This window comes from Saccopteryx leptura, chromosome 3 (assembly GCF_036850995.1).
Source record: "Saccopteryx leptura isolate mSacLep1 chromosome 3, mSacLep1_pri_phased_curated, whole genome shotgun sequence".
Lineage (NCBI taxonomy): Eukaryota > Metazoa > Chordata > Mammalia > Chiroptera > Emballonuridae > Saccopteryx > Saccopteryx leptura.
The window spans coordinates 145,523,041-145,546,487 of record NC_089505.1 but is presented as its reverse complement, the minus strand read 5'-3'; the positions used below and the strand labels follow the sequence as shown (position 1 = coordinate 145,546,487).

Sequence of the window (23,447 nt, the reverse complement as noted above, 5' to 3'; positions counted from 1 at the left end):
AATTAAACTTTATATTTTATTGCTTACTAAAATTATTGAATACAACTTATTTACTCCACAAACACTTAAACTTATGATATGCCAGGATCTGGAAATAGAGTTGTTTTGAGTATTTTTATTTTTAAAATGTGCATAAAATATTATGCATTTCTATTAACAAAAACATCGTGGTAATTTTTTTTTTTTATGACAGAGACAGAGAGAGGAACAGACAGAAAGGGAAGACATGAGAAGCATCAATTCTTCATTGCAGCACCTTAGTTGTTCATTGATTGCTTTCTCATACATGCCTTGACCGGGGGCTACCGCAGACGGAGTAACCCTTTGCTCACGCCTGCAACCTTGGGTTCAAGCTGGTGAGCCTTGCTCAAACCAGATGAGTCCGCGCTCAAGCTGGTGACCTCGGGATCTCGAACCTGGGTATTCCGTGTACCAGTCAGATGCTGTATCCACTGCACCACCCCCTGGTCAGGCAACATTGCGGTAATTTTAATTTCTTTTAAGCTATTGATTTATTTCCCTTGTCAACTCTTTATAGAAAATATAAAGGATTTCCTCTCTTGCTCTAAACACAAAATAAAAAATTATTGGTGAAAATATATAAAATTAGACATATATTTACAAAAGATTATGTTAATGCAAATAAATGCAAATCCATGATAAGAATGAACTTGATTGAGTAAGCTTAACATCAAAAGATTATCTCCTTTACAATAAAAGAAAATTGAGGACAGGCCATCTATTGGCATGATTATTGACTTGAGATGCTTATGCAGTCTGGCTCAAAGGTTTGTCTTCTCTCATTCAGGCAAAATAGATTGTAGTCTGGACCATGTGGGGGGCTTGTGTGTCTATAAGGAAGGCAATCTCAGAGTTTGAACTCAGATAAATACCCAACTGCTTCCATGTGCCTCCATGCCTGGGTAGTTTCAAAAGCTTAGGCATACAATATGGGCATTTGTAGGTGACTACAAAGTAAACACCAGTTATTCAGGCAATCAATCTAAAGAGGGGAAAAGGAGATGGAGTAAGGAGTAGTGCAAACTAAGGAACAGATGAACTTGAACATGGCTGCCAGGCAGGCTTCCTGCTCCTGACTGGCATTTCTTTGATATGTACTTTTCAAAGCAGGTGCTATTCTTATTGCAATCATATTTTCACACTCCATTAGGAGGAAGCAATTAAGCCCATAATAAGAAAAAAGGTGATGTTTTGTATTTTTTTTTTAATTTCACACAATGGTTGATTTGTTAGCTTTTGAAAACAGATAGGAAATTTTCAATTACGCCCTGCAAAATACCTTTTTTCATTCTGAGTGTTTGAAAAGCAAATGTATCTTGGATCCAGTGCTTCTGTGTTTACAAATCTGGATATGATTTAGTAAGCTTTAAAGAGATAACAAACGCATAGTGAGGAAATCAGATTTACATAATTTTCTGCTTGCTTACAGAACACTGCAGTTAAGATTATCTTTTACATTTGGTAAGACTCTTTTAATATGATAAGATAAAATACCACCTACAGTACACTTGATCTTGCTAGTTTGACTTCTTAAAATAAGTTATGGGCTGATTTGTCATGGTGACTTTTAACATAAACTGCTATTATAATCTAGAGCAGCAATTCTAAAGGAGACTGCTTTTCACCTCATCTACATGAAAAGATTTAGGTTATTTCTACATTTATTCTTTCTTCTGTGCAATTTATTTGCTGTAACTTTACATGGCAGGGACAACAAAAATCCATGCTTTTTCATCCCATCCATTCTTTTATTAAAGCATGATAAGTAGCAAATAGCAGCTTAAATGGAGAAATGGTATAAGTAAAAAACATATGTCAGCTTTACTTTTTGTATATTTAAAAAAAGTGCTTTGCAGGGGAGTGTGTGAATACCTTTTCCCCCACTGGAAACACAATTAAATTGTAACTATGAGGAAATAGATGATCCCAGAGCTTTACTCTTTATCTTCTACACGTTTATTTATTTATTCATTCATTCATTCATTCTTACACCATCAATAGCTATTGTAAATAATCAATGTTATACTCCAAACATCTTTTAGCTGTAAGAGTGTGATTACTGGGTAAAAAGAGGATGTCGACTAAAACAAAGGACTCAAGGGGCAAGCAGACCCTCTTATGCAATCATGAGTCTCCAGGGCCTGTTTGATGGGTTTTTTTATACTGATTTTCACTCATTGTTTTGTTAGCATTATGCTTGACTAAGCTTTTTGTCACTGCATTTAAATTCTATTTGTCCAAATTTGCCATGGTGCCTATTTTCTGTAGCATCTGTATTCAATATTTGACCACAAAGGAGTTAGAAAATGAGCATGGTTATGTACTTACTAGGATTAGTTATTTCATCATAAGTATTTAGTTGTAGGCATTTTACATTTAAAAGGCGTGAGGAAAATGTACTTACAGCTTCTGGTCAAGCTTTCTTGCAGTTCTCTGGGTAGAGATTACATAGATGAACATATCTCATTCAGGGCTCAATGTGAAATTGGAGTAATCTTGGATTTATAAATGGCTCATGATCATTACAACTCAATGGAACTATAGTCTGACCACCGGAGTCTCTGCTTGGAGCCTTTGTTTTTATTGTTTGCAAAACCAAGGAAAGATTTGTGGAAAACACAGGCAACAGATAGAGCATAGGATTATGGAATGTCATCTAAACAAAAACTTGAATTAAAGATAGACAAATAGATTCAAAGAGAGGTTTATTTGAAATTACAAGAGAAATTCAGCCCAAACATTCACATTTTTTATGCCTCCCCTCCTCACCCCTCCCAGTCCAGGAAGAACTCAAACCTGGCCAGCCTGCTTGGTTTCCTATTTCTAACTTCTGTTTCTTTAACCCTTGCATTGCTTTCAACAGTTTATGTGATGTGTCCCAGTATGAAAGGAGTTTGTTGGTTGCGCTAGTTTTTTATTGCTAGGGAATAATTACTATGAATATAGTGGTTTGAAACAACAAAAATTTATTAACTCACAGTTCTATAGGTCTGAAGTGCTATATGGCTCAACTGGGTTCTCCATGTATAATTTTGCAAGGCATCTATAAAGTTTAGGAAAGAATCTACTTTCAAGTTCATTCAGATTCTTTTCAAGCTCCAGTTCCTTTCAGTAATGGGGTTGAGGTCCTCATTTCTTTCTTTGCTGTCTGTCAGACTGAGGCTGCTTTTTGTTTCTAAAGGTCACCTGTATTTCTTAACACAAGGGCCTCTGTCTTCAACCAGCAAGTGCCTGTTGAACTGCCCTTGGGGTTTTAGTCCCCTTTGCTGCCATCAGCAGGGAAAACTGCCTAATCTTAAAGGGGCCCATGAGACTAGAATACCCACCCAGATTATCCCTAATTTTGAGGTCAGATAATTAGGAATTTATTAGTTACATTTGTAAGATCCTTTCACAGCAGTAAAAAATACCTTGATTAGTGTTTGAGTGACCAACCAAGGAGTGGGAGTTTTGGGATATGAGATTTACTTGACACGCCCAGACAATTCTGTGCAGAGTAGATCAAAATAGATAATTTCTAAATTCTTCTCAAATCCACAAGTTCACGAACAAATGAATAATAAAAGAGACATAGTTAGAAGTCAAATACTTCATCACACCAATTACTAATATACACTGCTCACAAAAATTAGGGGATATTTCAAAATGAATATGAAGTAGTAAAATATCCCCTAATTTTTGTGAGCAGTGACTGAGCTTCTAGGTAAAAAAAATTTGATGGTTATTACACCCACCATATGGCCTTAAATGAGTTGACAGATCACCTGAAGCATATTATTTTTTTTGTTTAATAAATGACAACAAATTTAAAAGGGATTTTATTTTTTTCTTTAAAGACCCAGTTATCAGCACCTAAGCATTGTGCCCTGGAAGCAAATTGCTTCTTTTTATATACTACAAAGCATAGTCACAATCATTAACTCCCCCAGTGCTCACAATAACCCAGGGTTAACCCCATCCTGCAGATAGAACACCTAGGCTCACTGTTCTAGGTATTAATTTTTATAGTAAAAATTTCTAAAAGCAACTAACTTTGAAAAATATGGGAGAGTCATATACTATAATCAAATAATTATAAATCAAGTCATATACTATGATAAAAAAACAACAACAACACTCTGGGTAGTCCTTCACAACCTTGCCCAAATGTTCAATCAATATAATGCAATTGTCATTCCACTCTGTATTTAACACTGGAAATATTTCTCCTCACGAATTACAATAGTAAGTTATCTATGTCAAGTAGAAGAAACAATTTTTATTTTAGCATCATGTCTTACCAGCTGAAAAAAGACCTGTGAACTTTACCTGCCAATGAAGTGATAAAAAAGTAATCTCTCGGGTTCGATTCCCGGCCAGGGCACACAGGAGAAGCGCCCATTTGCTTCTCCACCCCTCCGCCGCACCTTCCTCTCTGTCTCTCTCTTCCCCTCCCGCAGCCGAGGTTCCATTGGAGCAAAGATGGCCCGGGCGCTGGGGATGGCTCTGTGGCCTCTGCCTCAGGCGCTAGAGTGGCTCTGGTCGCAACATGGCGACGCCCAGGATGGGCAGAGCATCTCCCCCTGGTGGGCAGAGCATCGCCCCTGGTGGGCGTGCCGCGTGGATCCCGGTCGGGCGCATGCGGGAGTCTGTCTGACTGTCTCTCCCTGTTTCCAGCTTCAGAAAAATGCAAAAAAAAAAAAAAAAAAAAAAAAAAAAGTAATCTCTTCAAATGAACAATAGGCAATTAAATTCTGTGTCTAATTAGCACCTATGAAATATTGACATTCATTGTTTTTCTTTCCCAGGATTTTGTAAGTTTTTCTTTTTCAAAAATAGCTTTTGGAATCTATTTTCATGATTTAATTATCTGGAGATCAAACCATATTTATTGACTGAAGATTTTCTTTTCTGTAACTTAACAACCCAAATGTAACTCAGTGGTAAAATATGCATTTGAGGATGGATATTCAGAGGATAGTTGGAATTACTAGACATACATTTAGTAAATATACCTAGTAGTAGAACAGGAATCAAAATGTGTAATACGAAGAAATGTACTGCTCACAAAAATTGGGGATCAGGGAACGTGCTGATACTCCAGTACTTCCAGCTTTTTGTATAGTGCATTTTCACCAATGAAATAAGTTAGTTTTGTATCCATTTGTGTAATCAAAAAACTTTCTTTGACTTGTCATTTGCTTTTCTGATGTTCTTGTCTAATAAAAAAATTCAAATGCTTCTTTTTTTTATTACTTCATATTCATTTTTAAATATCCCCTAATTGTTGTCAGCAGTATATTTACAAGGCACAAAAATGAGTATGTTTGTCTTTTAATAATGGGACCTCCCTAGACAACTCATTCCCCAACATTTTCAATATATTTTTTCAATAGATACATTGCTTCTTTCAGCTGCCCCCTCTCACTTAACAATTCTTTCCCTACTATGTAACATTTTATTTTATTTCATTGTCCCCAAACAATGAAATAGGGCTTTCCATGGGTTATTTTTCTGTAGCTGTTAAGCCCAGATTTAGTCTGAGGTAGTTTTCACAATCCTATAAGTGACTCTGAGCTTGACCTTGGACTCTACCTAATTCATTAGACTCACAGTCGTTGGACTGTGAGATTTCACAGGAATTGTCACCTTGTTCCTTGTGAAATAAAAATTACAGTATGGCTATCTTAAAGAAGAAAAACATTTACTCAAAAAAAATGACAAATTGGGGAATACTGAACTAGTCAATTAGTGCATTTTATTGAACATACAAATTTGAATGAAGCTTTCAATACACAAATACACAAATAAGCCAGTTCTGTAACAACAGACACTGCCATTGTGTATCAGATATTATACATTGTGCAGCCAGCTGTATTAAAGAGAGTGGGGAGTTGGGATTTGTTTTCAATGTTAAGTTGAAATCTAAAAACAATTATTATTGTTTCTCTGTAATAAATAGGAATGCTGTTTAATGGAAAATTCTATTTATACTATTGGTGAATTTCTTGTTCCTAATTCAGATATGTGGATGCAGCTGCTCTATTATTTTCTATAATGTTGTATTTTCCATAATGCTTAAACAAAGAATCATCTTGTTCATAGGTGAAGAATATCAGAAGAATAGTTTAAATAGGGTAGACAAGAAACAGTTCAATATAGAAAGATATTCTGGTAAGATTAGTAAAAACATATGCTATGCTTACTGTAACATTTTAATCCCATTTCTTCAGGGAAAAAATATAACAATGCAATATTAACATTTAGTATCTTTTCCTTTTTTGGTGAAGAGAAAATATAATCATCTGCTTTTTCTAATTTTAAGACTAAAGGAAGTACATCCAAGTTTAGTTTCATAGCCCAAACCTTTATATAGCAAAAAGTGTCTATAAAAATACACAGAAAAGGAAATGGCTTTATGATTACTTTCCTTCAATCTTGCACATATAATTACAGGGAATTTAAAGTCTTTTTTGACCACTAGAATGATACTATCTTATCAATTGTGATTATAATTAAATTTAGTATGAAACAGAAAATATCTATTAAAATACATGTTTTTAAATGTGGCTTTCTGGTTTTATTAGCAATGACTTAGAAATCATTGTACCAGAAAGGTTTTAATATAATAAAACCAAATTGACACATTTATTTTCTTTTAAACTAGACTTTACTCTCTAGGAATCTGTGGTTCCCTTAATTCCTTTTCTATTTTTCAAGTCCTGCCCTCAAGCATGAATAAACTGAAGCTAGTGTTACCCTTTAAACAAACAAACAAACAAACAAAAACAAACTGCATTTTATGCAGAGATATTTTGAATGCTAATTTTATGATTTCATATGTACCTTTGAGGAACTGAAGAAGCAAAACATAGTCTAGACATACATGCAGAATTTTATAGATACATATTCTTTTGATTCTAGGCAATGTTCTTATTCTTCATACAAATAAATTAATTACTCATATTATATTTCTAGTATGATAATTATTCAAATACCACTAATATTTGATCAAGAAATATCATGAGCTTCAATATGTTTGATGCACTAAAAAGAGTCCAAGTTGAACACATTATGAGAGATATATGCTTTATACACACTGACTTAGAAATTATTTCAAACATTTGATATTGCAAAAAATAACTATCACTTCTAGAATGTTTATAGAAAAAACTCATTTTATGTTTTATTGCTTGAAACAGTTAAATAAAGTGATGTGTAACTGTTGCATAATTTACTAAATTACAAAATTATTTTGATCGTATTTTATTTAGAAACATTTTAAGAGTGTGCTTGCTTTATTTAATCTTAATAAGCAATGAGTTATAAAAACCTGAAACAAGATACTAAATAAATTAATGTGGACAATGCAATGTGCTACAAAGGACAAAAAACTCAAAGTCTGAAGACTTGAATTAATATTCTGGGTAGCTCTCCCCTCTGTAGGCTTCAGTCCCTCTGGCTCTAAAATGGCATAACCCTAAATGTCTTTCTCTAACTAGATTTCTGATTTGGTTATACTCCACAAAAGGAAATAGAGTCTCTCAATGTTTCTTTTAACCCTGAAATTTTAATAACACGTGATTTGGTAAAAATTATTCTTTTTCTTCTAGAGTAGAATATTTTGTTTCTATTTGACTATAAAAGTTCCTCAAAGTCAAGGACTGAGTCTTGTTCACCTATCTATATTCAGCACTGAGCTCTATGCCTAACACAAAGTAGGTGCTCAATAAGCATTTCCTGAATAAGCACTGTGATTATTATTATAAAACTCAGTTATTCCTAACTTACTCATGTTCTGACTTAACCAAGTATAAGATTAATTTTCCAGTTTGAGTTTCAAATGTATATACAGTTGACTCTTGAACTATTAATACTGGGGTTAGTGATGCCAACAATTCATGCAGTCAAAAATTTATATATAACTTTTGACTCCCCCAAAACTAAATTACTAATGTTCTACTGTTTACCAAAACACAAACAGTCAATAAAAACATACTTTATATGTTATAGTATATGTTGTATTCTTAAAATAGAGAAAAAGAAATTTTATTAAGAAAACCAAAAGGGCCTGACCAGTCAGTGGCACAGTGGATAGAGCATCAAACTGGGACACAGAGGACCCAGGTTTGAGACCCTGAGGTCACCAGCTTGAGCGCGGGCTCATCTGGTTTGAGCACAGCTCACCAGCTTGGACCTAAGGTCACTGGCTCAAGCAAGGGGTTACTCGGTCTGCTGTAGCCCTATGGTCAAGGCATATATGAGAAAGCAATCAATGAACAACTAAGGTGTCGCAATGAAAAACTAATGATTGATGCTTCTCATCTTTCTCCGTTCCTGTCTGTCTGTCCCTATCTATCCCTCTCTCTGACTCTTTTTCTGTCGCTGAAAAAAGAAAAAAAAAACAAAAGGAAGAGAAAACATTACAATATTTATTAAAATAAATTTGCATATAAGTGAATCTGTACAGTTGAAACCTGTATTGTTCCAGGGTCAATTGTATTTTGGTTAAGGATAATTGAAAATACTGCTAAAGTAGTAGCATCTCTTAATAAATTAAAGGCTTTGTCTTATGAAATGACAAAGCTTCTCTTTGTGATTTGTGATCAAAGGAACTGTGGATTTAATTTTGTTAGCTGATAGACTGAAAAACTTATTAATGCAGTTCCAAGAAGCTTTACTTCAGTTTTAGTCAAAAACTCTTTAAAACATTAATGTGACCAAATTTTCAATATCTATGAAAAATGAAGTAAAGGCAAGGTTTTCCGATGTAATAGTTTGAAAAATTCCTGCCTCTTTAAAAAAAAATATCTTAACTAGTGTCCAGGTAAATTATGAACATCATATTGTCTCTATTTTGAGGGAAAGAAATTACTACACACCTTTAAAATCAATATTAACCCATGGTGCATAATGTGTTCAGTGCTGGAATCACCATGCAAATGTATTAATGTTTTTTTCTTTTCATCCTTTAATAGACTATCTTGCACTAGAACCCCCTTACATTTATTTTTTGTGTATACGTCCTCAAGTTGTTTTCATAGGATTTGTACCTCCCACTTTCTCTTTTTATATGGATCACTTTAGGCAGAAATTGTAAGGAAGGCTGAAACTTTGAAAAAGGAGCATTTCAAGGTTGTAGGGAGATGAGTATTTTATAGCTGAAATCATAATAGAAATATAAGAGCCATGAGTGCCTTTAAATTTGTATTTAAGAAATACAACAGGAGACAGAACTTTCATTAGGTTATGTTGCTGGTGTAGCAGAAACCAAAATATGATGATATAAAAAAGTGGGTAATATTCCTGGGATAAAATCTATGAGGAAAAAAATATCAGATTTAATTAAGATTTTAAGACCCTTTTCCCACTATTAAGGTTATGTGCCTGCTAACAGTATAATTAAGGCAGACATCATAAAAGCAATGCAAGTAAATACATATTATAAACCAAGAAGGGTGAAGATGAAGAGATAATTGTTTACTTTCAATCAATTTATCCAACATTAATTTATTGCAGCTAAAGTGAAAACATAAGAAGATGTCAGGCAAGACACAAAAGTTCTGTGAAACAAGTATACTTTTGCATATTTATCTCATGTGGAAGTAAAGGAAGCAGTTATTTATTAAATTATTATTATGTGCAGCCATGATTGAAGCCACTGGGGGAAGAAAAAGAGAACTAAAGAGAGATGAAAAAAATCAAGGTCCTTTCCCTTTTGGAACAATCTGTGTAGGTGAGGAGGCAAGTCAGTGAGCAAGGACATGAGGAGGAGTTAGTATTGCAGTGGGGCATCAAGAGAGAGAACAAGTAATTACTAAAGGGCCAAGAGGGTTACTATAGGGATAACCTTTGAATTAGGTCCTTAAGGAGAAATTAAAGTATGCCACATGGGGGCTCAAAATTTGGAAGGGAGTAGAAGAAGGTGATTCCAAGTGGAAGAAACATGGATTGCAACCCAGGGGATTAATGAGTATGGTTTGCTCTGAGCATTGTGATCTACTTAGAGAAATTGTATGTGAAGACTGTATCCCAGTGCACAGAACAGAAGAATATGGAGCACAATAAATATTCAGTAAGTATTTTTAAGTACTCAAGCATTATTTAGTGAATGAATTTTCTGACCTTCATTTTTAGAGCTGTGTTTTAGAAGAAACATATTGTTGGTATGGTTGTTATTGTTTCAAATTTATAGGTTTTTGAGGTGGTAAATTAATTCCAACTAGTTAGGTAGAAAATCAGAGGGCTACATAGAAATAGAAGCACAGAAAGTCAGCATCCTTGAATTCTTGTCTTATTTTTGCCTCTCACTTGAGCATATCATTCAATCTCCCCACTTCATCTCCTCATGTACAAAACTGAAGGGATGCACTAGACTAGACTATCCCCAGAAATCCTTAGAGTACTGACAGACTCTAATTTTGTAAACGGTTTGCATTTGTAGTGGGCATGGAAAAATGGGTTCTGTTTCAACCTATGATATAAGGTGCAGAAGTTCATCCCAGAAGAAGGCAAAGTGTGAGCAAATACACAAAGGCCCAGGCATTTCCTGAGAAGGGAGAGTCTTCCTGCCTCCTGTGACCACAGCAGACCCTGCTAGAGTGCGGCCAGCAATAGGGCTGAAAAGGTAGATTTGGGGAAGTTTACAGAGGGTCTTATAAGGTCATTTGGTTTTTAATCAGGTTTTTTTAAATAGCCAAAATATGATGGAAATGATTAGAGAATCACTGAGAGTAACTGAAAATCAATCTGGAGTATAACAAGGGGATGATTTAAGTGAATCAAAATGACAAGGCCAGATAATCACTGGCTTTTATTGCATGTGAAAAGCTAAGAAAAATAGATTGGAAGGTAAATGGAGTATTAAAAAAAAAAGAAAGAAAGGGAAAAAAAAGGAAGAGATAATCAAACCTTCTGCAATTCTTGATCTTTAATACTAAAAGAACATTGTCACAGAATAACAGAAAAGCAGCTAGTTTAGTATAACCTTCCTAATACAAAAAAAGCTACAGAATAAAACTGAATTCACAAGACAATTTGATCGTAGATGCTCCAAGTTTAAACACTTACATAAAAACTAAAATAATTTCATACTTACATAGCCACATATGCAGAACCTTAAAAAATTTCTTCAACTTGCAAAGTTGTTTACCAGTTTGCAACTTCTCCCATTTTTTTTTACGGCACTAGCAATGTCACATTGATGACACAGCTGATGGCAGTGACTATTAGTGACCTTAAGAGCACAGCTGGGTTTCTATTTTTATTTCTGTGAAAACCTCTTTTCTTCAGCGAAATGATGCCTTAAAGGCCCAAACTAAAATCTCTGTAGTCAAGGCAATTTCTATTGTATGTTTGTGTATATATAGTTCAGACAACAAAGCTAGCTGTTAAAACACACATACATACTCCCACACATATAGACACACATACTCCAAAATATGTAACAACATGTAGATAGAAACTCATTTGTAAACCTGACTGGACTGAGTAACTGTACTTTGCTCACGTTCAAAGAACCAGTTAGAGTTATACAAAGTTACCTCTTTGGGCAACACATTTCTTTTAAAGATCTACTTTAGATTTATGTGAATCACTTCTGACTTGCTAAAAAAAAAGGTAAAAAGTAAAAAAATTCAACATGTTTAGAAGGTATCAATGAACAATTCAGACTTTGAATCTTTTTCAATGACTATGAAGGACAGAAAAGAGGCAGCAGAATTTGTTTCTATTTCGGTGGTTACATATTTATTCTCCTTGGCTCAAATCAGAAGTAATAGTCTTAGGGAGTTTCATCTGGCTATTTGCAGATAAAAGTAGTTATCTACAAATAGGCAGATTTCTGAATATGGATAATAACAGACAAATGTTTAATATCCCTAATGTCATGGTATATAACATTGTATACCATGAACTTTGGCAAAATGGCTATTCATCAAGCAGTAAAGAATTCAAGGATGGTGGTCTGCCAAAGAAATAACTTACTAATGGCTGAGAACAAGCTTGCAATTCCATGAATCAGAAAGAAGCTTGCAATTCCATGAATCAGAAAGAGGCAGTAATGATGAGATTTCTCTAGCCAGTCTCCTCATTGTTTATAACACAAAATGGAGGTACTTTTTTTTTGTATTTTTTTGAAGTTGGAAACGGGGAGGCAGTCAGACAGACTCCCGCATGTGCCCGACTGGGATCCACCTGGCATGCCCACCAGGGAGCGATGATCTGCCCATCTGGGGCATTGCTCTGTTGCAACCAGAGCCATTCTAGCGCCTGAGGCAGAGGCCATGGAGCCATCCTCAGCGCCCGGGCCAACTTTGCTCCAATGGAGCCTTGCCTGCGGGAGGGAAAGAGAGAGACAGAGAGGAAGGAGAGGGGGAGGGGTGGAGAAGCAGATGGGTGCTTCTCCTGTGTGTCCTGGCCAGGAATTGAACCTGGGACTCCCGCATGCCAGGCCGATGCTCTACCACTGAGCCAACCGGCCAGGGCCTTGGAGGTACTTTTTTAAAAAATAATTACTTTATATTTTTATGCTGGTATATAGGCTTGCTCTGTAAAAAATGTTAGAACTTCTTGAAGAGAGGCATTCAGTTTTTGAACAAGTGAAAAATTAAAAATGTAAAATGTTAGAATAAGTTTCTATTTTTTTTCTGTGTCTGTGAGATTAGGGTTTTTTTTCCTTTGTTTATTTTCTTCATCATTTATACCCAACCCCACAACCCCCATCCCCTCTGATAGCTATTTTCTATGAGTCTATTTCTATTTACTTTATTAGTTTATTTTATTCAATAGATTTCATATATAAGTAAAATCATATGGTACTTGTCTTTCTCTGGTCATCTTATTTCACTTAGCATAATGCTCTCCAGATCTCAATCCATGCTGTTGCAAAGGGTAAGATTTCCTTCTTTTTTATGGGCAAGTAGTATTCCATTGTGTAAATGCACACAGCTTTTTTATCTACTCATCTATTGATGGACACTTGGGCTGCTTCTAATCTTGACTATTGTAAATAATGCTACAATGAACATTAATAAGTATCTAAGTATAGATTTTCTTTTCTTTTTTTTTTTTTTACAGAGACAGAAAGAAAGTCAGAGAGGGATAGATAGGGACAGACAGACAGGAACGGAGAGAGAGATGGGAAGCATCAATCATTAGTTTTTCATTGCGACACCTTAGTTGTTCATTGATTGCTTTCTCACATGTGCCTTGACCGCGGGCCTTCAGCAGACAGAGCAACCCTTTGCTCGAGCCAGAGACCTTGGGTCCAACAAGCTGGTGAGCTTTTTGCTCAAACCAGATGAGCCCGCGCTCAAGCTGGTGACCTCGGAGTCTCAAACCTTGGTCCTCCGCATCCCAGTCTGACGCTCTATTCATTGTGCCACTGCCTGGTCAGGCTAAGTATAGATTTTCTGTAACCTTAGGCCTCTAATTTAAGAAAAGTGTCCCAGTATGTATTGGTTAGCCTGATTTCTTCTAAAGCTGATAAAAATGCAGGTTGACCGGCAGGAATTCAAAGACTTTTATACAATTTTTACCTTCTCTCTGTATATATGAGTAGAGCTGACTATAATAGGGGCTCATAAATTAAATATTACTTTACAAGACTGAGAGCTGGCTGGAAAGTGGATCATGCTATGATTATCTCTGTATTTGAGAAAACAGTGTTATAGTACAATAAAGGTGTCTTATGTAAAAAAAAAAAAATCTGTGAATATATCTATCAGTGTCCAGCCACCTTACAAATGTGCTACTGAGGCATTCCTCAACCCCAATGCCAAGAGGGAAAAAGACCTTGAGGGTCTGAGTACAGAAGCATACAATAAACACACAAACAAAGCCCTTCCCTGGGAAGTCACTGTGCCCCAGATATGAAATGTCCATGACAAGATGTGATTTGTCTGTGCTGTATGTTTAATATAATACATCCCCTCCCAGGACCTGGGCCCTCTGGTTGCCAAGGAACCGTACAAAGAGGAATAATGAAATGATGTCATCTGTGCTGAGATTCGCCGGATCATTGTAGATACCGTATCTGGTTGTGAAGCTTGTCCCATTCTTGTGCTCTTCAACTCCTCTAATCTCCACCCCATATTTAGGCAGAATTAAGTGACACAAAAAATCCGGGGTCTTCTAATGTCATGGATATCTCCTTCAACTACTGATGGTGTTAAGGGGTAGATAATGCTAAGGAGAGGACTAAAATATCGTTTGAGCAAACTCCTCCCACAGTGTGTAATGAAATAGTTACACTGGCTTTTGGATCAAATCAAGGGTGCATAATTTCTGAGTAAACTAATGTGTACTCTATTTTGAATCCACATTAATCACTCTCTTCTATGTGATCTAATGTAATTTAGGTGTAAATCATTCACTTTCCATTAAGGCCTAAGCTTCCTCAGTCAGTGTAAGTTGAAGCCAGCTATTTTCTCAAGGAGGCAGAGTTAATGTTGCTTAAGTAACTCTACCTAAGATTGCGACAAGAATCTTAAAAATATGACTCAAAGCTAGTTTAGTTAAAGCTTGAGCAATTTAAGGAAATTGCCTAGGCAAGTAATTGGTATGATACCAAAACTAAATATTTCATAGTTACATTTGTTTTTGCCTAAAATTAAAAACTGGAGCAATACAAGGGAAAACTGCCAACACTGAAAATAATATGCAGCAGCTGTAAGTAATTGGGAGTGATAATCATAATTAGACAAGATGTAAGATGCGTGCAAGCCCAGACTGGGTCTTCCGGTTGACAACAGGAAGAAATCCCCGAGGCCTGGACTCCACACCTCGCCCAGCACTCCTGTTCCAGGCCTGAGAGCCCAGCCAAAGCCGGACTCGGCTCTCGGTCAGACATAAACCACGTTCCAAAGGCCACGTACCACACTCTCCTCTTTGGGAAGAAAGGAAGGAAAAGGGAAAAGGAATAGGTCATACTCCCTGCCTTCAAGGAATCTATAAACCAGGAGACTGGCCAGTTGTCTAACAATAAGCCCAGATAATGAAGAAAATTAATATTTTTGTAAGATAACTTGGAGGACAGCTTTGTGAGATCAGAGAAACATTGATTTCTTAACCAAGTGTAGATTAAAAATAAAGCGGGCCCTGGTCGTGTGGCCCAGGGACAAAGTGCCATCCCCTGTGCCTGGGTCGCAGGTTCCAGACCCAGTCAAGGCTGATGAGAAGCAATCAATGCACGGCTAAGTGGAACAACTAGTTAGTGTATCTCTCTCATTCTCTCTCTCTCCCTCTCTCGCTCCCTCCTCTTCCCCCACTCCTCAAATCAATGGAAAAAATTGAAACAAAAATAAAATGTTTTTGTTCTATGGAAAACAACTCAAATAAAGAGAGATCACTGTGAGGGTAGGGGCCATCACTTTTTTCCTCAGAGAATGCCTAGCACAGAGCACACACCAAATTTGCTAAATGAATGAGCAAATAATGACTATTTTTCCTGTGTTCGATGCTGTCCTGGGTGCTTTAAATATATCAGCACATTTACTCTTCCAGTCCTCATTTTGCAGTTAAAGATACTGAAGTAATGACATTTAAGAGATGTGTCTAGGTTAACCCAGGTTAGAAAGAGGTGGAGCTGCACTTTGAACCAATGTCATCTGAACCTTCAGTCCATATGTTAGGCACATTATATTTAAACACTAGAATGCTTCTATCTTTACTAAGAGAGTGAGAAGAATAAAAACCTGCCTTTTCTGTTGTTTTAAAGTAGCCTTCCTGGCATACTCCATTTCATTCTTTTTTTCTCTTCCTTTTTATGTTCTAAAATGATGAACATAAAAGCATCTAACACATTTTTTAAGGGCTGGGTATTCTCCTTCTCTCTCTCTCTCTCTCTCTCTCTCTCTCTCTGTGTGTGTGTGTGTTTTAAATCATCACCCTTTTCTTCCTCCTTTGTCTTTTTATTTTTCCTTTCCTTCACAATTTAAACTTCCTCTTCTCTCTTCTTTCTTCTCAAAACCAAAGGTAATTAAACAGATAGTAGGAAAGAAACAGAACAGTTTCCCTCTCACACATTTTGCCTTAAGAGCAAAATAAAAAAATCAAAGGAACAACTACTAAAGTAGGGTATTTTATCAAAGTTGTCTTGAATTAAACAAATGTATATGTAAGATAGTTTTTTTTCATATTCAATTCAACACACATCTATTGAACACATTTAAGTAAGATACAGATGCATACATTATAAGGAGGAATGTCCCATGACTTCCCTATGCTTATAAGCCAGTCAAGGAGAAATAAATACATATATAATCTATGATAAATAAAAAAATAACTATTTCTGATATCAGGAATGGGCAAGAAATCCACTTCTTGTTAGAGATATGAGGGGGCTTCATGAAAGAGAGTTATGTTTTTCTATCTTTAAGGATATTTAGGACTTTGATAGGTGGAAAAGGGGACTAGGAAGGAAGATCATTTAGGCTTCAGGATATAGAATGTAAAAATGACAGGGAGGGATAAAAACACTATGCGTTCAAAATATGGTTCATGTGATTGGAGCTAAGAATGTGTATGAATCTGAATAAGTTGACCAGAGCCAGATAACAGAGGTCCTGAATGCTGAGCTACACAGCCTTGGCTTTCCCCAATGGTCAGTGGAGACCCCTGAATGTTTCAGGCTAACATAGGTTTCTACTCTTTCCTCTGCTTGTTACAATCTATTGATCACACAATACCAAGCAATCATTTAAGAAGGTCAGCTGACCTCCTCTGTTCAAAATTCTCCTAGGACTTCCCGCATCACTCAGAATGAAACTGAAATGCTCACATGTCCTATCTTTCCAAATTTTACTTAGGATGAGAAGCAGTATGATATTCACAGGCAACTGAAACTATGGCAGAGAACATACGAAAGACCAGACCATCCAAAGCCACACCTGTATGTCTCCTAAGAAATTCAGCAGTATATCCAGGGGCCATAGGTTCATCTACACTCCCTATCTTTTTTAACAATAAAATGATGCTACACAGTTTGATGTATGCCCTTCCCTTATATAGACTGCCTCATGATCTGTCTTCTAGCTCAAGTGCTGAAGGGAAGTATTCTAACTCTATGTAGGTCTTAGAAGGTAAAATATGAATGGTGAAAGACAACATTATTCTGAAAAAAGTACTGAAGGTATTTACCCCCTTATGTGTTTATAATAATAATAGTGGAAATGGATATGAAGCTTATCAACATTCAACAAATATTATTGAACATTTACTAAGTATCAGACTTTGTTATATACCAATGATAAAAATACATATAATAAATCTTGGCCTGAAGACATTTTTGGTCTAAAGGGGAAAAATTGATATGTAAATATGTGATAGATATGTAAATAACATATCAAATATGATGCCAATTAATTTGGCAAGTGGAATTATAAAGTGTTTTCTCTTTTAGAGGAGAGGATACTTGAACTGAGTTTTGGAAGTTAATTTCTAATAGCTAATTACTAATAACAAACAGTTATTTTTTATAATTTTAAAGATTTTTTATAATTTCTTATATAGCTGACTGGGATTTAATATGCAAAGCAAATCTAATTAGTCCAAATAGTACTGAGACTCTTACATTTAGTACCATTAATTAGTCTTGTGCTCTGAATCAGGGAGTTAACAAGTCACACAAAAAATAAAACAAAATAAAATAAATATCAGTCAATAGAACTAAGGTTATATAATAAGATACTACAAGGCCATCATTTTAAAAAGTGAGATTATATATATACTACCATGTGTATATCATTGCATTTTGTAAAAACTAATTATATTTATATCTGCTTCCCAGACTGCTTACCTACCAGGACTCTTTGGAGAACCCACTCATGTTTGTTCACTGTTTTTATCCTAATGGTCTATATTTCCCTTCTTAATTATATATCCAACTAGAATGAAATTTTCCTGAGAGAGGAGATTAAGTTTTATTCATCTTTACCTGTGTTCAATCCCCAGCACATAAAAGACATTCAATATATATTATACTTAAGGAATCAGAATTATGATATATGACCTGGCATTAGTAGTTGACCTTGCATTCTCTTGACTACCTTTACTGTCTGTTTTATGTCTTCCTGATTGTCAATAGCTACTCTACAGTCCATTTCTTATAGTAGTTACATACTAACAATGTAGTAACAGGTTCCTTCTGTATTTTAGGACTAATAGATTTATTACATTCACAAAACTAAAAAGTATATCAATTTAAAACATCAATGGATAAATATATATACCCTGTTAATTACAAAGCAGTATTTAATATCTAGATATATTATTGATATACTTTTGTCATGTCTTAAGACAATAGGAGACTAAGTACAAGATAAAGGCACATTGAGAGAAAAGACAGCAGTGAAGGCATATGACAAAAAGGAATATATATGGCCATATATGGAATTAAGTAACAAAAAGACTGTATTTATTATATTAGCTATTGTATTCTCAGTACTTAGTACAGTGTGTGGTTCCTAGTTAAGTACATATTTGCCAAATGAATGAAAGAGGTATATTGAAGATTCTCTAGCCTATAGGCAAGTGGTTTGCTTCAGAAGAATTTTTTATAAGAGAGAAATACCTTCTTAATTCTGACCTATTTATTTATTTAATTGAATTGTTCCTTCAACAAACTTCTTAAGCATCTATTATGTACCAGGCATTGCTGTACTTTGTGCCTGGAGACACCAAGATAAATAAAACATGAACTAGGAGATTTTATAATCTGGTAAAATAGATATGTACAGGAACATTTGCAATGCATTATTACAGTTGTATAAAAATGAATATTTATGGTGGCCTAATGACACACTAGGGTATTCTGCTCAGCTTGAAGAAAAGGAGATTTAGAAAAGATTGGCCCAAAAATGCATATTAAAATATGGGTACAGAGTTTTAAAGGTCCTTTATACTCTACCCACTTAATGTACTATTAGTGAAGATAATAAAATTTTATTTTTGCTTTGTGTGCTTGATTTTTACGATTTATATCTTATTTAGAAATTATTTTATATGCTTTGTTTATTATTAGTCTTTTACTATTACATTGGTTTTATTGCACTCAAGATTCTTAAAAAAACAACAGCAAAATAACTCTGAAATAGCTGTCATCGAGAAGGCAACAGACCAGTTAAATATCTATTTATAATTTTAAAAATACAACAGCTTCCTCGATCTTAAACAAGAGAATATAACTTAAGGAGTTTTGTGGTTCTATATTAGATTTCATACATATTAAAACCTGAAAAGTTATCTGTTGAATGATACAGATTTTTCTTTTTCTTAATCTTGTCATTCCTTTCTTTTAATTGAATTATTGGGGTGACACTAGTTAACATAATTATATAGGTTTCAGGTACCCAATTCTATGACACATCTCTGTATACTGTGTTATATGTTCACCCCCCACTCAAGTCTTCCTCCATCACCATTTACCTTTTCATTTGCCAGAACTTATCTGTCATGCAAATAAAGCACTAAACAGTTGATTTTGTTCTGTGTTTGCTCTGTGTTAACTGGAGAGTGGTATAGTCTCAGCCTTTGACTCTCACCTGAAACCAACAGTTGTACTGTTATAGAATCTTCCCACTGGCCAGGGACAATGCATCTGTCATCCCTCCTAATTTCTTAGAGGTATAAACAAAGCAATTTGTGTGTGTGTGTGTGTGTGTGTGTGTGTGTGTGTGTGTGTGTTTTGTAACATAGAAAATATAGTCATTGATGAAAGTTCCATTAAAAACTACTTGCTGGTAATTCAAATTCAGTGACTAAAACTGCTCCTGGATTTGAGTTATGAATTTGGGGGATGAAATAATGTATTTTTTATTACGTTATTCATTTTGTATTAGAAAACAGTACTTGAAATCCAGGTTACATTAAGAAAAAGTAGTTAAAAGTATGTTGGTGAGATTTTTTTTATAGTTATTGTTATAATTATTATGGTAAGTGAGAATCAGTCTCAGGCAAGGCTAGGCATGTCTGCAACATTCAATTTCTTTTACACAATATAATTCACATTCAAAGAGGCAACTATATCCTCTTATGAAATAAAGTGGAATTCATTCAGTAGACACCCACAATATTCTAAGCTTGGTGAGACTCTAGGTGAAATCTCTTAGTGAAAATTCAACACATCTGTTAGCCAAGTATCACATGAACTACTCATGTATAAAACTGTGATCCTTCTAATGTGTAAATAAATTAATGTGTAAATAAATGTAATCATACAATTCAACAACTCCAGATACTTCAAAATCTCCTTCATCATAAAGAGTTAAACTCTTTCTAAAATTGTTTATTATTTAAATGTAGGGCCAGGGACCGCCTCAACCATGGCCATTCACATGCAGGTTCTCATTGAATTCTGGCAGATGGTAAAGAAACAGCGGAGCAGGAGGATGGTGGGCCATTCTGTTTATTGGTGTCTCACCAAGACAGGCAAGCCACAAGAAAGCAAGGGCAAGGGAAAAGCAGAAAACTGCTTTTCCAGTGGAAGGTAAGGGATCAGGGAAGAAAAAAGAAACCCTACTGCACCTCTCAGTGGTGGGGTCAGAATCTCTCTTCTCCTTTGCTCTCTTTCAAAACTTTCTGGCTGTAAAACCTCTCCTCCAGCAAACATTAGCAAAACAATGGCCCTTTCCAAGCAAGTCCTATTTGACCAATAGGACTCTAGGTAGATAGAATTATCTTGACCAATAGGACTCTAGGTAGATAGAATGATCTTAACTAATAGGACTCTAGGTAGATAGAATGATCTTGATTATTGTTGGTCAAATAAGTTTGTAAAATATGATTTTCATGTTTGCTCGCTTATAGTTTGCATTGGGCACTGGGCAGCACCAGGTGTATGTGGTCTGTGAAATTGCAAATTACCTTCCTTCTTGGAAAGGGCCATTGTTTTGCTAATGTTTGCTGGAGGAGAGGTTTTGGAGCCAGAAAGTTTTGAAAAGAGAGAGCAGAAAGAGAAGAGGCAGAAAGAAGCCATGTTTGCAAGGAGAGCAGAGGGAATGCAAAGTGCTGAAGAAGAAGCCAGTTTGTGCAGAGAGGAGAAGGTGTGCAGATGGGGAACCAGAATTGAGAGAGTTTGCGAGCTCCACTGAGACTGGTGAGGCCTTTGATTCTAGGAAAAACTGGAGAAAATTCTCCTGGTTGTAGAACCTGAGACTGTGTCAAGGCTTTGGGAGCTCTGAATGAGTGAAAGGGAAGTGTTTCCCTGCCTGTTTGCTCATCGGCTGGTGCAAGAGTTTATTAAAGAAATGGCCCACCATTTTTTGGCTCCACTGTTTCTTTACTACTGTCTGCCCGAATCCAATAAGAACCTGCATGTGAATGGCTGTGATGACGGTGGCCCCTGGCCCTACAAGTCCCATTTTCAATTCTCTCTACTTTAGGTCTCAAGCTTTGCAGTCCATCAAGACCAATCCACTTTTAGATCCTAGAATGTATGCTGTGCTCTCTCCTTTCCTTATGACTTTAGATATGATATATTGTTTTCTCTACCCAAATGGTGATTCTCCTTGGTAAAACTTTCTGTTAAATTACCCCTTCCTTGCCCAGGCAGACTTAAATACACAGTTTTCTGTGTCATTGGAGTATGCATATGCAACTTTGATATTTCTAAAATTGTATTATATTTTTTTAATATCTTTCCTCATCTCCAAAAAGATATTGTTGGAAGAGGGAATCTCTTGTTTGTTTTTCCAGCATTTGGTCAATAAAAAATACTCACAAATATATGCATGTATATATGTATAATATTACCTGTATGTTGAATTTTAAAAAGCTGAACATGTAAAAATAGAGAATAGAATGGTGTTTACCAGAGGCTGGGATTGGGAAATTGAGTGTTATTTTATAAAGGTACAAACTTAGAACAAGTAAATAAGTCCTAGAGATTTAATACATGGCACAGTGATTATAGTCACCAATACTTTATTATAACCTTCAAAGTTGCAAAAGAGAGGTCTTAATTATTCCCAACACAAGAAAGAAATGATAATTATATGATATAATAAATGTGTTAGCTAACATAGTGGTGGCAATAACATTGCAACATGTAAATGTATGAAATCAACACCATTCTGCTCCTTAAAGTTACATAATGTTATACAGCAATTTTATCTCAATAAAAATAATTTTTAAAAATGCATGAACAAATATTGTTCACTCATACAAATATTTACAACATATATAAGAGGAATAATGTGAAGTGTTTAGCATGTGTTCAGCCCAGGGCAATGTGACATATGTGCTTCATGTCCAGTTCTCCCTGCAGCCATGCCAAGAAGATTATATTATCTATTTTTCCCTTAAGAAAAATGAAGCTCAGGAAGATTTGTCAGATAGGTCAACCCTTGTCATACAGCAAACCAGAAGTGAACCTAAGTCTATCTGACTCCAATGCTAGTGCCCTCCCCAATACATCCAGCTGTCTGTTGATTATCATTAAGATCTTAAATGACACAAATTAGATTTTGACTTAGTCTTTTCTGTTTCTTTCCAGCTCCAAGTACAGCCCAGTATGGAATTACCGGGAGCGCCGACATTCTTTTCTCCTGCTGGTACCTTGTGTTGACACTGTCCTCTTTCACAAGCATATTCTACCTGAAGAATGCCATTCTACAATAAATTTAAAGACCCATAAAACGCTTTTAAGAATTCTCTGAAAGTGCTGATGGCTGGATCCAATCTGGTACAGTTTGTTAAAAGCAGCGTGGGATATAATCAGCAGTGCTTACGTGGGGATGATCGCCTTCTGTAGAATTGCTTATTATGTAAATACTTTAATTCCATTCCTTTTTTTTTTTTGATTAGCTACATTACCTGTGAAGCAGTACACATTGTCCTTTTTTTAAGATGTGAAGGCTCTGAAATTACTTTTAGAGGATATTAATTGTGATTTCATGTTTGTAATCTACAACTTTTCAAAAGCATTCAGTCATGGTCTGCTAGGTGGCAGGCTGTAGTTTACAAAAACAAATATTGCAGTGAATATGTGATTCTTTAAGGCTGCAATACAAGCATCATTTCCCTATTTCAATAAGAACTGATCCACATTTACAAAGATGCATTTTTTTCTCTTTTGATAAAAAAAAAGCAAATAATATTGCCTTCAGATCATTTCTTCAGAATAAACACATATCTAGATTTTTCTGCTCGCATGATATTCAGGTTTCAGGAATGAGCCTTGCAATATAACTGGCTGAATGGCTCCGCTTCTCTTCCTGTAAGTTCAGCATGGGTGTGCCTTCATGAAATAATGTTTTTCTCTTTGTCACCAACTAAGAAAAACGTTTTTTACCAAATCCTACAATTGAAAGAAAAAATAAACTACAACGATCGAGTTACACTCTATCCTGTCTTCAAAGAGCAAAGTAGCTCTAGGACTATAAACATCTTTTCATGACCAAGTGGGGTTTGAGAGTTTTGTCCCACAAGAACCCAATTTTATTTGTGAA

The 23,447-nt window shown here is 35.5% G+C and overlaps 1 protein-coding gene across 1 annotated transcript in view; it reads left to right on the top strand.

Moving 5' to 3' along the window:
• The window catches only part of NEGR1 (neuronal growth regulator 1), a 961,252-nt gene extending 938,155 nt beyond the window's left edge, over positions 1-23,097 (top strand). Inside the window, exon 7 of the mRNA XM_066376571.1 lies at positions 22,493-23,097. Coding sequence (XP_066232668.1) covers positions 22,493-22,617 — 125 coding nt within the window. The 3' untranslated portion in view covers positions 22,618-23,097. The remainder of the gene's footprint in view (positions 1-22,492) is intronic.
• The last annotated feature ends 350 nt before the right edge of the window (positions 23,098-23,447 follow it).